Genomic DNA, 17,282 nt, shown 5'->3' with positions numbered 1-17,282 from the left:
AAAATCGCAAAAAAGAATAAAATGCATTCGTCGGGAATCGAACTGAACAGATCGTCAGAATTAAGGTGTGGTTGTGAAGATCCTTGAGAAACATACCCCGAGTCTAGTCGATGGCAACGACCAATTCTACCACTGAACCACGAATGCTATCGAGTGGCGCTTTTTGAAGCGATTGTGGTAATAGATTTTTTCTTATCATATATGTACAGCCCATCTTACGAGGCCGAAGATCAGCCTCAACTCTTAGTCCTGGCGGCACGTCCCGATGATGCATGTGATCGAAATAGGCATTTTGTTTAGAAGCTGCATTCGAACAGTAGATGACTTCACGACCGCTAGACGTGCTTCACCGTCGTCCTGGGTCTCGGTCGACAACGCTACACAATGGCTCCCAGCGACCGGCCGTTACTAGCTCGAGAAGACTCTCGTGACTCAGAGCGAGAAGCGACCGAGGAAGATGCTCTGCTCACAGGACAAGCCGCACCGAGCAGCCGTAAACAGCAATCGAAATGGCAGAAATACCGCGAAGCTGGACTGAGCGTATACGCCGTCCTGGCGACCATCACAATCATATCGCTCGCGATAGTCGTGAACCGCGAAGCGAGACGAGCAGACTCCAGACCTTCAAACCCTTCGCAACCGGACGATGGATGGGATAGAGATGGAAAACCCACTGGCAAGAGGAATCTGATATTCATGGTGTCTGATGGGATGGGTCCTACGTCTTTGTCGATGACGAGGAGCTTTCGGCAATATATTGATGTGTTACCTCAGGACGATATACTGGTGCTAGATGAGCATCTCGTGGGCTCGTCGAGGACGCTGAGCTCTAACTCGCTGATTACGGATTCGGCTGCTGGTGCGACGGCATTCAGCTGTGGGAAGAAGTCATATAATGGTGCGATATCTGTGTTACCTGATGGAAGCCCATGTGGAACTGTGCTCGAAGCTGCGAAGAAAGCTGGGTACATGACTGGATTGGTGGTTACTACTAGAATCACTGATGCGACGCCGGCGTGCTTTGCTGCTCATGTCGACAATCGAGGCTACGAGGACATAATCGCAGAGCAGCTGGTTGGCAACTACCCTCTGGGACAAGTGGTTGACGTGATAATTGGTGGTGGCCGTTGTCATTTCCTACCGAATACCACGGAAGGCTCCTGTCGTGCAGATGACAAGGATATCGTCAAGATGGCGAGCAAAGATTACGGATACAACTACATCGACAATCGCCGGGATTTTGATAGCCTTCGCTCGGAAGGCGGCGTCCAACTCCCTCTACTAGCTCTCCTCGCCGACTTTGACATCCCCTACGAGATCGACCGAGCCCACGTCAACGACATCTACCCCTCAGAATCCGAGATGGCAAAGGTAGCCCTCGACGCCCTCTCAGTCGCAACCCAAGACTCCGACAAAGGCTTCTTCCTCATGATCGAAGGAAGCAGAATCGACCACGCCGGCCACGGCAACGATCCCGCAGCTCAAGTCCACGAAGTCCTAGCCCACGACAAGACCTTCGCGACCGTCCTCGAATTCCTCGACAACTCCGACGTACCAGGCGTTGTAGTCGGCACCTCAGACCACGAAACCGGCGGCCTAGCAGCCGGCCGTCAAATCGGCCAAGCATACCCCGAATACAAATGGTACCCAGCCATTCTCGCAAACGCAACCCATTCCGCATCCTACCTCAGCCATAAATGGGTCGCCTATCTCCTCTCCACAGAAGGCGAGAAAGCCTCCAGAAAACAAAAAGCAAAATTCATACGACATGAGATGTTCGAGAAGGATTTCGGATTATACGATGTAACAGACGAAGAAACCGACAGTATCATCGACGCGACTATTTTCTGGCCGCCGGTCTGGATCATCGCTGACATCATCAGTCAACGTGCGCAAATTGGCTGGAGTACGCATGGACATACGGCTGTTGATGTGAATATCTATGCTTCGGATCCTCGGCATGTGAAGCCGCTTATTGGGAATCATGAGAATACGGAGATTGGACGGTTTCTTGCTGAGTTTTTGGAGGTGGATGTTGAGGCTGTTACGAAGGAGTTGGTTAAGAAGGGTGTGAGGACGCACGGGGTTGAGGGTGGTTCAGATTATGTGTTGCAGAGACCACAATTTCTAGACGATAATGTCTCGAAGAGCAAGCTATGGATTGATGCTCTGAGGGGACACCATGACCCATATAGTTCGGACCTGCATTCTGGGGCATATCTTTGGAGAAATGAATAGGTCAATTCAGAGTTGCTCTTGATTAACAACGTCTATATAGAGTGCTAAAAGCATTATGCTGCCGATATCAAATCGTCTTCTTGTTCCTTCTTCTTTCTCACTTCTCGTACTCAGAGGAAATGCTTCTTGAACGATGGAACTTCATTGACTTCGTTGAGCTGTGACAAGTGTGACTATTTTATACTAAGTTGTGGCGAGTTATATCAAGTTGCGAGTCGGCTTTGGCTACTACTACTTACTACTGTCCACGGGTATTGTCAGTATTGTACATCCAAAACGATAACAAAACCGAGTTGAGAAAATCCATATTTTACTAGTATAACAAGTAGATACGGTACTGGCTTGTTAGATGTATATTTATTGATTGTCCAGAAGAAGAAGATTGACAATCACCATCGGTCGATGACTGAGAGCCTATCTCAACGAAGCCGTGCAGGTACCACCAATGGCGTGCTATCCATACCAAATCCTCCCAGCGGTGGGAACATCCCCCTTACCGGCATCGGCATCGCGTCCTCATCGACTTCTTCCATTGCAGCCTTAAGTCTAGTCTTGACTTTAACAACGTGGCACCTTCTGTATTAAGGATCATTTATAGGTTCGCTTGGAAGCGTCGGTTGAATTGGATGGCAGAGAAAATGCCTTCCAAGCCGCAATTCTTGTCGTAGTACAGTGCTCCAGCGACTGGAAAGTGGATTCGAACCATGTCCATCTGCAAAGCAGTAGTGTTTACAAGGTCGTTAAACCTGCGACAGCTACGTTGTGTACCGATAATCGTCTCTTCGTCAAGGTCGTTCGCACAAAGAACGTTGAAGAAGATATCGTTGGGTAGGTCAAGGATATTTAGTAGCGTTGAGGACATGCTCGAACTGGTGTTAGTCGTAGCGCCAAGACGTGAATCCGTCATCTTGGCCTCAGCTGAATGTCTTTGTTTCTGAACGTGGACGTGGTCTCTGTTCGGCGAAGGTCGATTGAGAAAGTTGGGAGGTTCAATGTTGCACATATTTCCGTTGAAAGATATTGCTGCGATTTGGGTGGGAAGAAAAAGAGAAGAAGTGCAACTTTCGTCAATGAAATACACTTCCTTTTGAGTATGCGATACAGTTGAAGTGCAGAGGTGGAGTTGCACTGTCACTCCGCGTGTCACGCTGATGAGCTTCTTGGCTATTTTGTGGTCGTGCCACATTGTCAGTTGATTAAACACAGCAGGCTGCGCGAACGGCACACCGGAAGTGTTGTTATCGGAAGAATCTGTCAATAAATCGTGCCAACAATCTAAGAAGTGCGCACTCGGCTCGAAGTGAGCATGCAAAGTTGTGCGGGAGCAACGACATTCCCTCGTGCTGGATCAGACAAAGTAGCGTCTTAATATCTGTCTGGTTATTGTCCGTAATCACCTGCGTCCGGGCAAGTCAACTATCAGCACGTCTGTCAGCATTTCGTCATGATATATTTACGGCTCAAGAGCCAAGGTAGGGCGATTGCATCTCTTTCAGTCCACTTTTACACCACTGTAGATCTTCCTCATAAAGGCGTAACCACAAAGGAAGCCAATAGTGCCAGTCGCAAGTCCATACACCAAGCACGCCAACAACCCATAGCTGAAGAACAACAAACTGCTGATAAGACCACCAATGTGCAATGTCGTCCAATAGTACCAGTTCAGATAGACGAAGATCCAAAATGCAGAACTACCACCAGTGAGAAAGGAGGTCCACCACCAGTGGTAGTTCTCTGCACAAAGCTGGATATATAGTGTTATTATGACAGTTTCTCCAATAGTAATGGCAAGTAGTAACGTGATTATCGACAAAAAGCCAAAAACATAGTAGTACGACGACTTGTCGAGGTAAAGTGATTTGAAGACGAACATTAATTCGATGAAGAGAACCGCAAAGGGGACCAATCCAGAGAGGATGGATAGCAGGAGGTGGTTGCGAGTATACCAGGCAGCATTTAGGGGTTCCTTGGGTATATGACGTGGTGTTGAAGAGGTTCGAGTCGGATGGGAATAAGGTGCAGTGCGATAAAAGCCGTAGTAACTGCCGACGTATACTAATGGTAATTGAACGATCATCAACAGAAAGGCCAGAGCCAGTAGGGTCGTGAAAGGTATTGCCGTGCTTGATGATTGTGCCCACGTGAAGAGGTTGAGAAAGAACATCAGAGAGAATAGAAGGCCAGGAAACAGTAAGGCTGTTGTAAGGGTGTTGACACGGTAGTCAGTACCGCCAAAGGTCCTGTAGATACGAGCTGAAAGGTAGCCTGAAAGTCCACCTGCGAAGAAGAAAGTGAAGATGCCAATGGTAACGAAACCTCCTCTCCAGCTGGGATTGACCACGCCCAAACAGCTTAGAGCAAGGAGACTTGCTATCATGAAGACAAGTTGAGAGCCAGAACCGATAATTGGCGCAAGCAGCCCGGCGAAAGGTGGCGGCCGAAAGACATCAGCATGTAGTAGCTTCCAGCTCGTCACATCATCCACAAGTTCGTCGTCTGGAACTTCGTCCTCTGCAGATACCGCTCCCTCTTTTTCCAGTAGGCCGCTGCTTTTGTTATCGACTCGTTTTCTTATGGCGAACCTGGCGTCCTCGAGAAGTCCATCGCCTCGCACTCTCGTGTCTCCACTCGTTGTACGTACCCAAATGATTATGCAGACTGCACCGAGGATGGTCGAAATGATGATGGAATTGACAATAGCCAGCCAATGTGTTGAGGTGCTTTCAGTCTGGTCACTAAAGTAGAGGTCCCATCTGTTCGCCCATTCTATCTCGTGTTCTTCTCTGAAATAGACCGAGTAGGTGTAAGGGATCTTCGTTGAGATTTGGTTTAGGTCGACTTTGACTTCCGGTACATATGACGAGTCTGGATACTGCTGTGCGAGATCGGTGTTGTTGGGTCGAATATTGAGAAGCAAGGGATCCTGTCTCTCATCGAGGTTGTCTGAACATCCTGTCTCGTTTCTTGAGCCTCCGTTAACACTTTTCGGGTAGACTTCAAAGCCTGTGACCACTCTATTACCATTCTCACCAGCAGAACCAGGTGCTTTCCTCCAGCGTATAACCATAGTAAAGTGGTTGTACAGGTAGTAAGCTGGTTTTCCTGTAACCATGTCATAATCTTTGTAGCCCAGTTTGAAGCCAGCAGCATAGTATTTACGCTTTCTGTCCACGGTGACGAAAGACGTGGCTCCAGGAAGGTTGTCTAAGATCCATTCTGTAATATATCCGTCCTCGATCAATTGTTGAGCCCATTTGATGTCATGTCCATCAACGACCTTGCTGCAAAGATATGCACAATCCACATCTTGACCCATGTTCACCTCAAAATCCGAGTTCTTGATTCTGTCTCCACGAAGAACCTCGCCCAAATTTAGAGAAAGACTGTGCCCGCTGGTCCATTTCGAATCGTGGTGTCGTTTACCAGTGGCTGGGCAAACGAATGGGAGCTCGAAGTACGCGTACTGCAACTGAGTGTTGTCGGAATATATCTTGTTCACAAGCAGAGGGATATTATCGTCTTTTTTATAGCTCTGTATCGAGTATCCTGTTGGATTGTTAAAGTTGGACTGGATTGAGGCATGTTCGTCCTCACCTGGCACGTAAAAGGCGTCTACAGTGAAGAGCACACAGACTATCCATAGCCATACATGGTGAAACACGCGCGATCGAAGACTAAACGCCATGTTGGTTGGACAAAACAAGGACAAAGCGAGTGTAATTGGCAAAGATCGCCAGGTATAGAATACAGTGACTGTGTAGCCAGAAGAAATAGCTACTCAACGAGATACTGACACATTACAACACGATAGAACGAGCGACTGAAAGGAGTCGGATAGGCGTGCCAATGCTGGCGAGTACCAGATGAGTGAGAACGTTGAGTCGCAGCGCATGCAACGGTTACGGTCTCAACTGCTCCTCTCCATAAGTACATTGCACTAACGTGCAGGGTTTTGATCGTAGTGAGTCCACATAGGAGCGGCATGCGCTGTGCGGATGATGAAATTTTCCGCTCTCGAGCATTAACGTGGGCTGACTTGCGGCAACATGATCTACGTAGCGAGTTACTGTACTCGTATGCTCCTCCTCAGAAACGTTGCGGAAATAAAATCCCACGGTTCTGCTCCACGATGAACCTTGAGTTTGTGTAAGTCGTTCTAGTCAGTTCTCAAAAACATCTCCAGTATGCGTGATGAGTGTCAACATTACGATTCTCTATGTGCAAAGACTTTTAATCGATCTGCCTAGGAAGCCAAAGTACAAGGAGCAAACGCGTGTCAATCTTCGCCATATGCTAAAAACAGCCGAATTTGATATCCAACCTATCGGAACTCACCGTATCTCCTGTGGCTTACTAGGACTTTGTTTTTGGTGCTGTCGCAGAGCGCCATGTCAGCGATGGCGTAGTCGGGTCAATCTTGGCCTCTAGAATCGAGTCAGTGAGCGCTTCTGACATCTCACCAAGTACCATCACCTGGATGTTCAACAAGCTCGGTGGTTTGAAGCTCTCACGAATCTCAACGACTACACCAAGAACCAACCCATACGCAGCCGCTCCCACAACAGTAATACCGTAGTAAGCACGAATACATCGTTAAAGACCATCAGCACCTCTGGCTCACTACGTGCGCTCTTGCTGCGGCTTATGAGTTCTGCTACAGTATGGCACAGCTGTTCAGCTGTGTCGCATCGGCTTGTGAAGCCTACAGATGAACTCACGTATCCATCGTTCGTGATAACCTATCATCGAAATGCGGTATACTCAAGTCATGCCATGAAAGTGGCAGTAAGGATATGCGTGAGGTTGCGTTACTAACAGCACTTACCGACATCTCTCCTCTGACGAAACAGATGTCCCGGGAGCTTGATATGGCATGTTCGATTCCACAGTCGTCGAAAGGTTGGCCATACTACTCAAATGGGGATTCCTAGCACTTGCCGGCCAGACTTGTAGACCTCCCGTATGTAGCTGAGACTCTCGACAAGAGCCCATTGCTGACCGTAGAGGCTGTTTGCTATACTAACATCGGCATTGTAAAATCCAAGTGGTACTCGTGCTTTGCACTCAAAGCTGCATTTGGAGTTGACTCTCGAGACGAGGCATCTCATGCATGCCTGAGGCATCAGCATCAGCACTCTTTGCTCGTGCGTTTGACATGGGGTAGTATTTTGGTATTTTGGTATTTTGTGCCGATTTCATGTGCAACAAAATTGGAGATGGCATGTGATGTGGTAATTCGCATTTTACAACCTCTGGTACATCATCAGTGCTCCTTCAAAGGCATCTTATCGGTGGGAACATTCATGGAAGCAGCAAAAAAAAAGTGCCAGCCATTTGTGCGCTGTTCTTGTGTGCGACCACCTGTCCTCCCCACCTCCACGCTGCTGTCGCTGTTCATGTCTTCGATTAACCAGTAGTTGAATAACAACAAGATGGAAAAGTTCTCAGCCTACAGAGACAAAGGTCAGTCCAGAGCATGACTCCCACTCACCAAATATCCTTGGCGCATATCTTGTGGTGACTGCCCTGCTCTCCTGTCTAACAGCAGTCGCAACTCAACATGAATAGCTGTGCTAATACCGAGTCCAGGCAGCGGCATAGCACCCTTTCTACCTATCCCAGCTGAGCCAACCAGGCTATATCTGCCTTTCCACATCTTTCTATTTGCCATCCGCATCCCTTTTCTGATAGCCTTCATCCTCTCGTACTTCTTCTTCCTACAATGGCTGCCAATTGGCACGATCGGCAAGAAGGCCTCATTATGGTCAATTATGGGTGTGCCTGGGATCTGGTGGATTGATCTCCAGATCGACGGCGTTAGGAAGGGGTAGCTATGATCGCAGTCTGTTCGTCGCATCAGGCTAATCCGAGGTAGAACTGTCAATGCCCAAAGAGATCGTTTCCCACAAGAAGGCTCGATTCTGGCGGCCTCGAGCACATCGCCCATCGATCCCATCTATCTAGCCGCCATTTTCGATCCCATCTTCACCATCTCCTACCCAAACCTGAGACAGGTTCGGCGAATATCCCTTCTTCAAGCTGTGATTCAATGTTTCTTGTATCCTGAGCTTTCACCTTCCGATAACACAGAGCTTGTGGAGTTGAACACTCTGACAGCGCGCAATCCAAACAGGTACATTGTGGTCTTTCCTGAATGTACAACCAGTAACGGTCGGGGAATACTACCCTTCAGCCCGAGTCTGCTCTCCGCATCACCCAAGACAAAGATCTATCCAGTCAGCTTGAGGTATACATCTCCTGACATTACCACACCCGTGCCGCATACATACTCCAGATTTCTATGGAATCTGTGCAGTAAGCCAACACATTGTATACGAACGAGGATTGCAGAATATGTCACTATCCCTGCGCCAGGACAGAACAGCGCCAGGTCGTCTGCACTGGAGAGTAACGACGTCTCTAGCGACGCCGACACTTTGGTCAATGAAGAGATCGAGGATACGATGACGAGAGACCAAAGGCTTTTCCTCGATAAGGTCGCAGAAGCGCTGGCAAGACTCGGTCGGGTGAAGAGAGTTGGCCTTGGAGTCAAAGAGAAGCAAGATTTCATAGCTATGTGGACGAAAACAACCAAGCGGAGGTAGACCAAGCCCAACCGTTGATGTTTCATATTGAACACAGCATCAACAGCACTTGAATGGTACCGAAAACATGCCTGTTCGCAATTTCTTTGTTCCGCACCGTGCACAGACCAGCAAGTGTGTGATACCGTCATCGCAACCCCGTTCATTGTTCTATGATCATGACTAGGTTCATATGGAAGAGACACCATCCTATCATGCCCTTCGATCGCTATTGACAAGTCACAGCTGCAAATCATTGGCACAGACATGGCGTCAAGAATTCTGTCTGCCCTTGCTTTGGTGTTTTTGATACCTCAGCTCACGACAGCAACTTCATTTGAGTACTTTCGAAGCGTCTTCTGCGACGCACAAAGTCCCGACTTCCTCATCGAGAGTTATATCTCACCATTGCCCTTGGCTAATGACAAACTATGCCACCAGACACCTGCTGAGACGATGGGCATAAAACTGAAGGATGGAGTGAAAGGCTGTGTTGGTAAGTCTAAAACACCAAGTCACGAAATCTCGAAGGTGGCTGAATATTTCCAGTCCTTGCATACAATGACTATGGCTGCTCGAGCTTGGTAGGCTCGATTCCCAGTTCCGGCAAGTGTGTCGCGTCAACTAAAGCTCGCATCGGATCATGGCAAGCAGTCTGCAATAGCACTATTGTAAGCGCCGATGACAAAGCTACCATCCAGACTTTCGCACCAGGTGAACTCAAAAGACGAGGAAAACTGCGCTTGCCTGCTATCCGAGACGAAGTCAACCACACTAGCAGCATTACTCTTACGAACGAGAACAATGTAGCCACTGCCTCGTCTATCGTCAGTGAGATATCATCAGGTATCTCTGCTTCCGCTACTATTGAGGTTGCCGCTGGCGTTACATCTTTACCTTCGGCAGGTGCAGCTTTGAGCTCTGCCATCAGCTCCGGAGCAGGCATCAGCTACAACCTGACTTCGTATGTCACTGATACTGCTACTGCCAATACTTCAGCATCAGTCACAGGGGGCGGTAATGGTACTTACACACCACCAAGCATGACAACCGCTCTGAGCCCTACTGTCACTGCCACCTACAGCGGCAAAACGAATGGCAACGGTACAGCACAACTCCACATGGGTCAAGCATCATCTACCTTTGATAGCAGCAAGTCCCTGGCCACTGTCTACACTGGACTTCTTGTGGTCTTTGGCTTCATGGTAATGCTTTAAGAAAATAGTTTGGCTTCGAGTCCTGATTTGTCTGGTATGGTATTGTGGATAGTCAGCCCTTTATAGAATCTGAAAGTAAGACAAATATTTTCCACACTTCGTCTCTTTTGGTTCGATTACCATAGTACCGGCCTTTTCTGCAAGTCCTGACGCTTCCAAAATTCATGAACACAATGTAATTCTCTGATTCTCGAACTGGTCGCGTGAGACTCAAAGTCGATTTCGCCAAGACGAACCACCTCCTAAACTGGAGTAGTTCCAATAGTCACACTCAAACACCTGAAATTGCACTTGCTTCTCTCCTTTTATGAAAATTTATCTCTGCCGTCTTGACAAATGTTGGGATAAGTATGAAACCTGGTTCAGCCACTTCTTCAAGGAAAATTGCATAATGCTGTACCTTTTTTCTTATGCATTCGTGGCTGAAGGGAGAGCTTTACGAGCTCGTACTTTGCCAAACCACTGGGTCTTCGGCAATGCGTCTTTGTCATCACGATGTACGACATTGGTTGCATTGAAACTTCAATGGTTTGAAAACTCAGTTCTGTCCTGAAAATACTGTCCGTTCCTGACCTTGGATGTCTATCGAAGCTCTTAAGTGGACCATCCTTTTGTGCCCACATTCGTGCAGATTGTACAACATGGATAATGACTTGCATAGAGCTCCACTCACTACGTTACATTAGCAGCAAACGAGTAACTTTGCATTTAGCCTCTCCAGTCCACGACTTCTGCATACCGCTCCTAATGAGTTCGTCCACGCCATTATACGGTCCCAAGATATACAGAGAACGGCTCACTGCACCGAGCACAAGCGAAGGACGCCGATCACGCTAAGTGAGCCACGTTTAAGGCACGACCTTAAACCCGTGTCCACATCTACCCACAAGTGCTCTTGTTCGGGGCAGTTTGTGAAAGTGGTAAGGCTGCACCCTTGTCGTGACTGCTCGACGTCTGGTTCGGAGGGTCGTAATTGTGGCACTGCTTACCAGCATGGAAGAGGAGAACCTCTTCTGACGGTCTTACCATAATCAAAAACACTCGAGATCATAAAAATTAAGCCCTTCGATCTATTACGCCAATTGCTAGCTAAGCCTATAATGCTAGCGAGAATCGTTGATCCACCTTGAAAACCAATCTGGGAGTTCATTTATGCTTCGACCTTTCCTATGTTAGGAAAGGACGCCCAAGTTCAACCACATCAGAGCTGAGGTTGACGGCCTCGACCTCTTGTCGATACCAGAGTATGCAGCGGACCTATGTGGCCGAGGGCCCAAATGCAGGTCCGCTGGTGACATACACTTACAATAGTACAACCCGAGACTTTCCACAAGGGCCCATGGTATCGGTATACACCACCCAATTGTGGATGTCCCAAAGTTCTCCTGTTGACCTCACGTTGAGATACTGTAGGTATACATAAAGTCGAAGACGTACCTTGCCATGGAGCTTCCTGGTCAGCAACTTCTTCAATCACCATTCATTTACTTTGGGTAACAACCCGTCCACTCTCTTTACCATGCATATCAACACATTCGTTTATGGCACTATCGTGTTGGCAGCAAGTTCTGCCAATGCCAGAGCCTTGCCAGCTCAGCCTCTCACATCTCTAGCTAAGCGTCATGCCTTCGGCACTACAGGAGAATGTGCTCCCCAGCCTTTAGGCTCAGGACCGTCAACTAGCAATCCAGATACAGCTGATGCCTTCGTCGCGAACTCCGTCTACGCGAATTATGCCAACAACGCTGGCTTACCATCTGGATATTCTCTACAGTACCAAAACTTGCAAGCAGCTAGCACGACGGGTGGCTACCTTGGCGTGGAGGAATTGACTTCTTACGACACTAACTACTGTGCTTCACAGTGCTGCAATTTCTGGTCTTCTTGTCAATCGTTCAATATTTACTTCGAGAGGAATCCAAGTCTCGATCCTGGTGCTAACTGCACAAACCCTGCTTCCACTACACGCATCAAGTGTTCATTCTGGTCTGAGCCTATCACAAGCAGCGACGCCACAAACGACGGGCAATACTGCTCGGATTTCCACGTCGTTATTGCTGGGTCCAATGGGTACAACGTGAACTCCTGCCCGGCCTCTTCGACCACTTCTTTTACGACGTCTCTAGCTACCTCTTCAACCGCATCTTCCACAGACTCATCAACCACGACTGCCTCTAGCACAACCACTGATAGCACGACCACTGATAGCACGACCACTGATAGCACGACCACTGATAGCACGACCACCACCACCACGACTAGCAGCACTACGGCCAGCAGCAGCACGACAACCACGACGAGCAGCCCCACAACTAGCAGTACAACAACTAGCGCAGAGACCAGTAGTACCACGAGCAGCACCACGAACAGCCCAACTACCAGCAGCGTGGCCAGCAGCTCGACCACAGTTAGCGTTACCACAGTCATTGTCACCACCACTAGCACCAGCAAGCCTTCATCCTCGATGACTACGACTACAACCACAACCACAACCACAGCCACAACCACGGTCCCAGTCACCACAACAACCTCAACAAGCGCTACATCACCAACAACCACGTCGAAGACCACCACAACATCATGTGATGACGACAAGCCAAAAGGGAAGAAAACAAGCACTACCACCACAACGACAACAAAACAGCAGCCCTCGACAACTATGATGACCACGACAACCAAGGCCCCAAGCACGACCACGACATCATGCAAGACCACCACCACCACCACCAAAGCTACATCAACCACAAACACAGCCAAGGCAACAGCGACTGCTGATTCAGAATGTGCTGGTTGGGTTCTGTGCTGGAAGAACTGGTTACCAAACCTTGACCTAAACCTATAGAGAGGAGCAGCAATAGCAAAGTGGTAGCAAAAGGACCAAGAGAGACAAGAAGCTAGGTTTGGATTTCACCCCTGTATCTACCAGACGTTAGGTGAGATATGGAAGGAACATTAGAGTTATTAGACCGTTTAGTACACGCTAAGTATTATCAATACATTTGAAACCTGATGTTTTGTTGTATTCACTGTGTGATGTTGTGATTGATATAGAGTTACCTGACGTAGCTGTTCTCATAATCACTGGTCTCTCGTAATCGCTGGTGGCCTTACAGTCAATACTCGTCCAGAGAGTATAAGTAAGAAGCGGGAACTCCGGAATTGATTCTTTATGCTATCGCATCGAAAACCTCGTGGACAGCTCTGCAGTGAAGGAAGTTCCAATCCAGGTACTCATAATGCTGCCTGAAACACCAGTCTGGTTCAGTACGTCAATCATGCCTCTTCTATCTGGCCACCACTGAACAAGCAGCACTCGAACACACTCTGTAAGCTGACATTTTCCTTCTTGTCCATAGTCACAGGCTGCTCGACCGGCATCGGCGCAGCCTTCGCAGCCCAAGCCCACCAGCTCAACCACCCCGTCGTAGCAACAGCACGAAACCCATCCACACTCTCCTACCTTCCCGACAACAACCCATCCGTCCTAAAGCTTCAGCTCGACGTCACATCAGACACCTCGATCAATGCCGCGTTACAATCAGCAGTCGCACACTTCAAGCGGATCGATATCCTCGTCAACAACGCAGGGTACAATCGTCTCGGCGTGACAGAAGCGGTGCCTGAATCCGAGGTTCGCGATATTATGGAGACGGTGTTCTGGGGCGCTGCACGACTTACCACGCGTATCCTCCCTATCATGCGAGAGACGAATGCCCAGCAAGGCAGTATCGGCGGCACAATCATTCAAATCACAAGCATGGGTGGGCGCGTCGTATTTCCCGGAAACGCGGGATATCATGCTGCGAAGCACGCTCTCGAGGCCTTCACCGAAACGATAAGTCTGGAGGTTCAGCCGGAGTGGAACATCAAGTTTCTTATTGTTGAGCCGGGTGGAACGAAGACGCAGTTTGGTGCTGGGCTAGGTCAGGTCACGGGGCATCCTGCGTATAATGATGAGAAGAGCTTTATGAGTCAATTGTTTCAGTTCACCGCGTCTAGGGGGTTTGATGACGGGTTTGCGAAGGCTGAGGATGTTGTGCGGACGGTTTGGGGAGTTGTGAAGGGAGGGACCATGCCGCTGAGGTTGCCAACTGGTGGTGATGCGTGGAGTAGTATCAAAGGTTATGAAAGTAAGAAGATGGAGGAGTTGGAGGAGTGGAAGGAAGTGAGCGAGGGCGTGGGCGGTATAGTGTGGACTTGAGCAGTATACTTCAGTCAACTTGATGAGGTCACTCCTTCTCTTCTTTCGTCGAGGCGGCCACCTCGACGTCTGGCTATAGCATATAGAGATTGTTCTTCGACACGATAACACGTCATACGCATCTGCTTGGTAAAAACGAACTCTAGAGGTTGGGTTACAGTATCATCACAACACCCATAAGCTGAGACAAATAGAAGAAGTTCTCGAAGGTTGTGCTTCGTCAGGTGACACAAGCAAAATGACACGACGATCTGCGCAAATAAAAAAGCAGCATGTTGACACACTACAACTGACATGCTTCCTGCCCACCTCCTCGCAGTCTCCTAGAGCCACAAATGAGGAGGCTGATGAGCTTGGACAAGACTGGTAAGATCAGCCAAAATTGTGCATACTGGTAGAGGGTCGCGCGACGTTCAGAATACTTTGACAAAAAAGCTGGCTTGACACACCACAGTCAATTCGATTCTCGTATTTCACATGGCTGATCATCTTAGCGTATGGGGCCTAATCTCCACACGGCAGCTATGGCTCTGACGATCGCTTCGAGACCAATAGCAAGACAGATTTAATTTGACAGCCAAGAACTACTGTGGAAGAAGTTGACCATTCTTCTCTGAGTGGCAATACAGATACCACTATATCAGCATCATGAGGATGTACAGCGACAGTGCTATACAAGGATCCAGGCCACCAAGACTGCATGTTTGTGCAATGACCGAAAATCAGCAGCCACTCAAGATTGAGGCGTGTTTCAGTTGACGACAAGATCCTCCCCCCAAGACAAAGCTTGTCTTGATGCGATCTCAATTTAGAGGCACGAAACAATCCGAGACTTTGTGCCCATAGATCCAGCAGTAATGTTCTGATTGGCGAGAGTCGATTTTTGGAAAGATCTCAGCTCGGGAGCTACTCGTTTAGCTTCGTCTTTGACACGACAAAAAAGGACGCAGCAAGCACTTGCATAGCGAGGACAGACGGGCTAGCCGCGACGCGACATGGGGAACTTGGGAGGCCTTTTGGTAGTCAGTCCTGTAAATGTTTTATTCGCTCCTATCTCCTTCAGTATTATTGTGAACATACTCAGCTTCATCTTGCTCAACGTTGTCATTGACATTCATCACTTTCGTTAATCAGAATATTCTATTTCATCGTTATATTCTTATTCCTTCGTTATCACCCTTCTTGCACGAATAACCCTCAAGATGTTCTCAAAGACCTTAATCATCGCCTCCGTCGCTACTCTGGCTGTTGCTCAGTCAAGCACAGCATGTCCTGGACAAAAGTGAGAAGACGAACAGCATCTCAACTGATCACTCTGCTAACAACCCACCCACAGCATTCTCGACGCCTGCAAAGCCACCATCCAAGCTCAAGTCAATAACTGCGCCTACACCGACTACTCCTGCCTGTGCACCGCATACACAAACATGGTCGGATGCTATGCCAGCTCTGGCTGCTCGAATGACCTAACCGTCGGCACTGCTCAGCAGCAAAAGGAGCTGAACTGCAATAACGCTTCCGTCTACGGCAGCACAACCATCCTTGGTACTGCTACTGCAACATCCGCTGCTACCACGGCATCCTCCGCCTCTTCACGTGCAACATCTGCTGCATCTGGCTTCGCTTCAGGTACTTCGTCAGCTAGCAGCTCCAGCGCCAGCGCCAGCCAGAGCAGCTCTTCGAATGATGCTGGAAGCGTCGGCGCGGCAGGTAGCCTGCTTGCCATCGTCGCTGCTGGTATCGCTGCTCTTTTGTAATCATGTTTTTAGGATGCTCAAGGAGATTGAAAGAGGAGGAACAGAACCAGTCTTTTTATGGGTTAGCAGGGAGTCTGGGGATTTTTCAAGTCACTTGCCTCGATCTACAATTGAGTACATAATAAGACGAAAGCTTATTTCTGACAATTCCCTCTTCAAGCTTTTCTGCGTTTTGAACGCCTGAGGTCTGAGCTGTCTTTTCCATATGTCTCCGCCGTTCGTGTCTTCCTTGTCTTCGTGGCAGCAGCGTCGGATTCAATCTTGCGTGAGCCTGGTTCAGCTTCCGAGTTTACTTGCTTAGCTGGTGGCTCGAGTTGGGAGGCTTTGGGCTCGGCATCCTCGCCTTGTGCAGGTACTTTGATCGCGTGGTCGAGCTGTTTCTTTTGCTGGTCGGTCAATTGACCCTCGTGCATAAGTACATATGCTGTCTTCTCGAGCACGTCCGCCGTGACTTTATTGTCGCGCTCGAGCTCCAGAACACAATCTAGTAACATTTTGTACTCCTTCTTGTCATACTTCAGTTTGGTTGAATGTTCCTGGTTGAGCCAGTAGAACAGCTCATCTTCGAAGAAAGGTACTCGAGGGCTAAGAACGCTTAGCACTAGGGAACCTGTAGCAGGCCCAACGCCTTTGAGCTTGCAGACAATGTCTAATGCTGAGATGATCCTTGTGTTAAAGTCTTGCTCATCGGAGGTTTGATTGAGAACCTTGGCTGCTTTGCTGGTTTGCTCTTTTACTTCGTCTTCCGGATTCTTCTGTACCATGCCAGGCAGGAATGGCCTGTGGACGCCGTGTGTACTGTCGTGAGTATCAGCTGCCGCGATCTCGTCGATAGACTAGTTTCGCTGCGCATCAGCAGACTCACATTTTCCACTGTACAAGCCTTGCGAGTTGCTCCTTGGTCAGACCTTGGCTCACCTCCAGCGAACCAGGTAGCTCGTAGTACCTCCATTTGTCATCCTTGAGGATGGTCTCTAATCTCGATTTTGGGCGCGTCTCCTTGTATACTACCTGCAAAAGAGCAGGATACATGTCGTTACATGCTTGGAACAGCTCTTGAGTACAATCCTCCGCCTTTATGTATGGCTCAGAGGACATTGCGGCACTGTTCGACTAAAACACGGAAAATTTTATCGACACTTACAATAAGTTGACTTGCTGTTGAAGGCCCAGCAAGCAAAAGGCGTGAATGGTTGTGCTTTAGTTTGAGGAAAACCTAACTCGGTCCTGGCAACGAAGGTCTTAACGCGAAACACGTTGACATTATCGCGGCAGGGGTGGACGC

The 17,282-nt window shown here is 48.7% G+C and overlaps 6 protein-coding genes and 1 non-coding gene across 7 annotated transcripts; 4 read left to right on the top strand and 3 right to left on the bottom strand.

The window, feature by feature from the left end:
* Positions 1–22: 22 nt before the first annotated feature.
* Positions 23–147, bottom strand: LTR64_006570. Its single transcript has one exon. It is a non-coding gene; the product is annotated as a tRNA-Gly (tRNA).
* A 237-nt stretch (positions 148–384) lies between these two features.
* PHO8 (vacuolar alkaline phosphatase) lies at positions 385–2,238 on the top strand (the record flags this gene model as incomplete). The annotated part of the gene is made up of 1 exon (XM_064900899.1): positions 385–2,238. The coding sequence occupies one exon, from the start codon at positions 385–387 to the stop codon at positions 2,236–2,238; it is 1,854 nt and encodes a 617-aa protein (XP_064751975.1).
* A 1,492-nt stretch (positions 2,239–3,730) lies between these two features.
* LTR64_006568 (uncharacterized protein) lies at positions 3,731–5,923 on the bottom strand (the record flags this gene model as incomplete). The annotated part of the gene is made up of 2 exons (XM_064900898.1): positions 3,731–5,784; positions 5,833–5,923. The coding sequence occupies 2 exons, from the start codon at positions 5,921–5,923 to the stop codon at positions 3,731–3,733; spliced, it is 2,145 nt and encodes a 714-aa protein (XP_064751974.1).
* A 3,166-nt stretch (positions 5,924–9,089) lies between these two features.
* Positions 9,090–10,039, top strand: LTR64_006567 (uncharacterized protein; the record flags this gene model as incomplete). Its single annotated transcript, XM_064900897.1, has 2 exons — positions 9,090–9,318; positions 9,372–10,039. 2 exons carry the CDS (start codon positions 9,090–9,092, stop codon positions 10,037–10,039), a joined length of 897 nt encoding a protein of 298 aa, XP_064751973.1.
* A 3,236-nt stretch (positions 10,040–13,275) lies between these two features.
* On the top strand, positions 13,276–14,240 carry LTR64_006566 (uncharacterized protein; the record flags this gene model as incomplete). The annotated part of the gene is made up of 2 exons (XM_064900896.1): positions 13,276–13,303; positions 13,396–14,240. The coding sequence occupies 2 exons, from the start codon at positions 13,276–13,278 to the stop codon at positions 14,238–14,240; spliced, it is 873 nt and encodes a 290-aa protein (XP_064751972.1).
* Positions 14,241–15,442: 1,202 nt separating this feature from the next.
* LTR64_006565 (uncharacterized protein) lies at positions 15,443–15,997 on the top strand (the record flags this gene model as incomplete). The annotated part of the gene is made up of 2 exons (XM_064900895.1): positions 15,443–15,522; positions 15,577–15,997. The coding sequence occupies 2 exons, from the start codon at positions 15,443–15,445 to the stop codon at positions 15,995–15,997; spliced, it is 501 nt and encodes a 166-aa protein (XP_064751971.1).
* A 155-nt stretch (positions 15,998–16,152) lies between these two features.
* On the bottom strand, positions 16,153–17,095 carry LTR64_006564 (uncharacterized protein; the record flags this gene model as incomplete). The annotated part of the gene is made up of 2 exons (XM_064900894.1): positions 16,153–16,795; positions 16,863–17,095. 2 exons carry the CDS (start codon positions 17,093–17,095, stop codon positions 16,153–16,155), a joined length of 876 nt encoding a protein of 291 aa, XP_064751970.1.
* Positions 17,096–17,282: the final 187 nt, after the last annotated feature.

The sequence above is a fragment of the Lithohypha guttulata genome, assembly GCF_036872675.1.
Source record: "Lithohypha guttulata strain CCFEE 5908 chromosome Unknown scaffold_5, whole genome shotgun sequence".
Classification (NCBI taxonomy): domain Eukaryota; kingdom Fungi; phylum Ascomycota; class Eurotiomycetes; order Chaetothyriales; family Trichomeriaceae; genus Lithohypha; species Lithohypha guttulata.
Note: the sequence above shows the minus strand (reverse complement) of the source record. Positions and strands in the feature narration are given on the sequence as shown.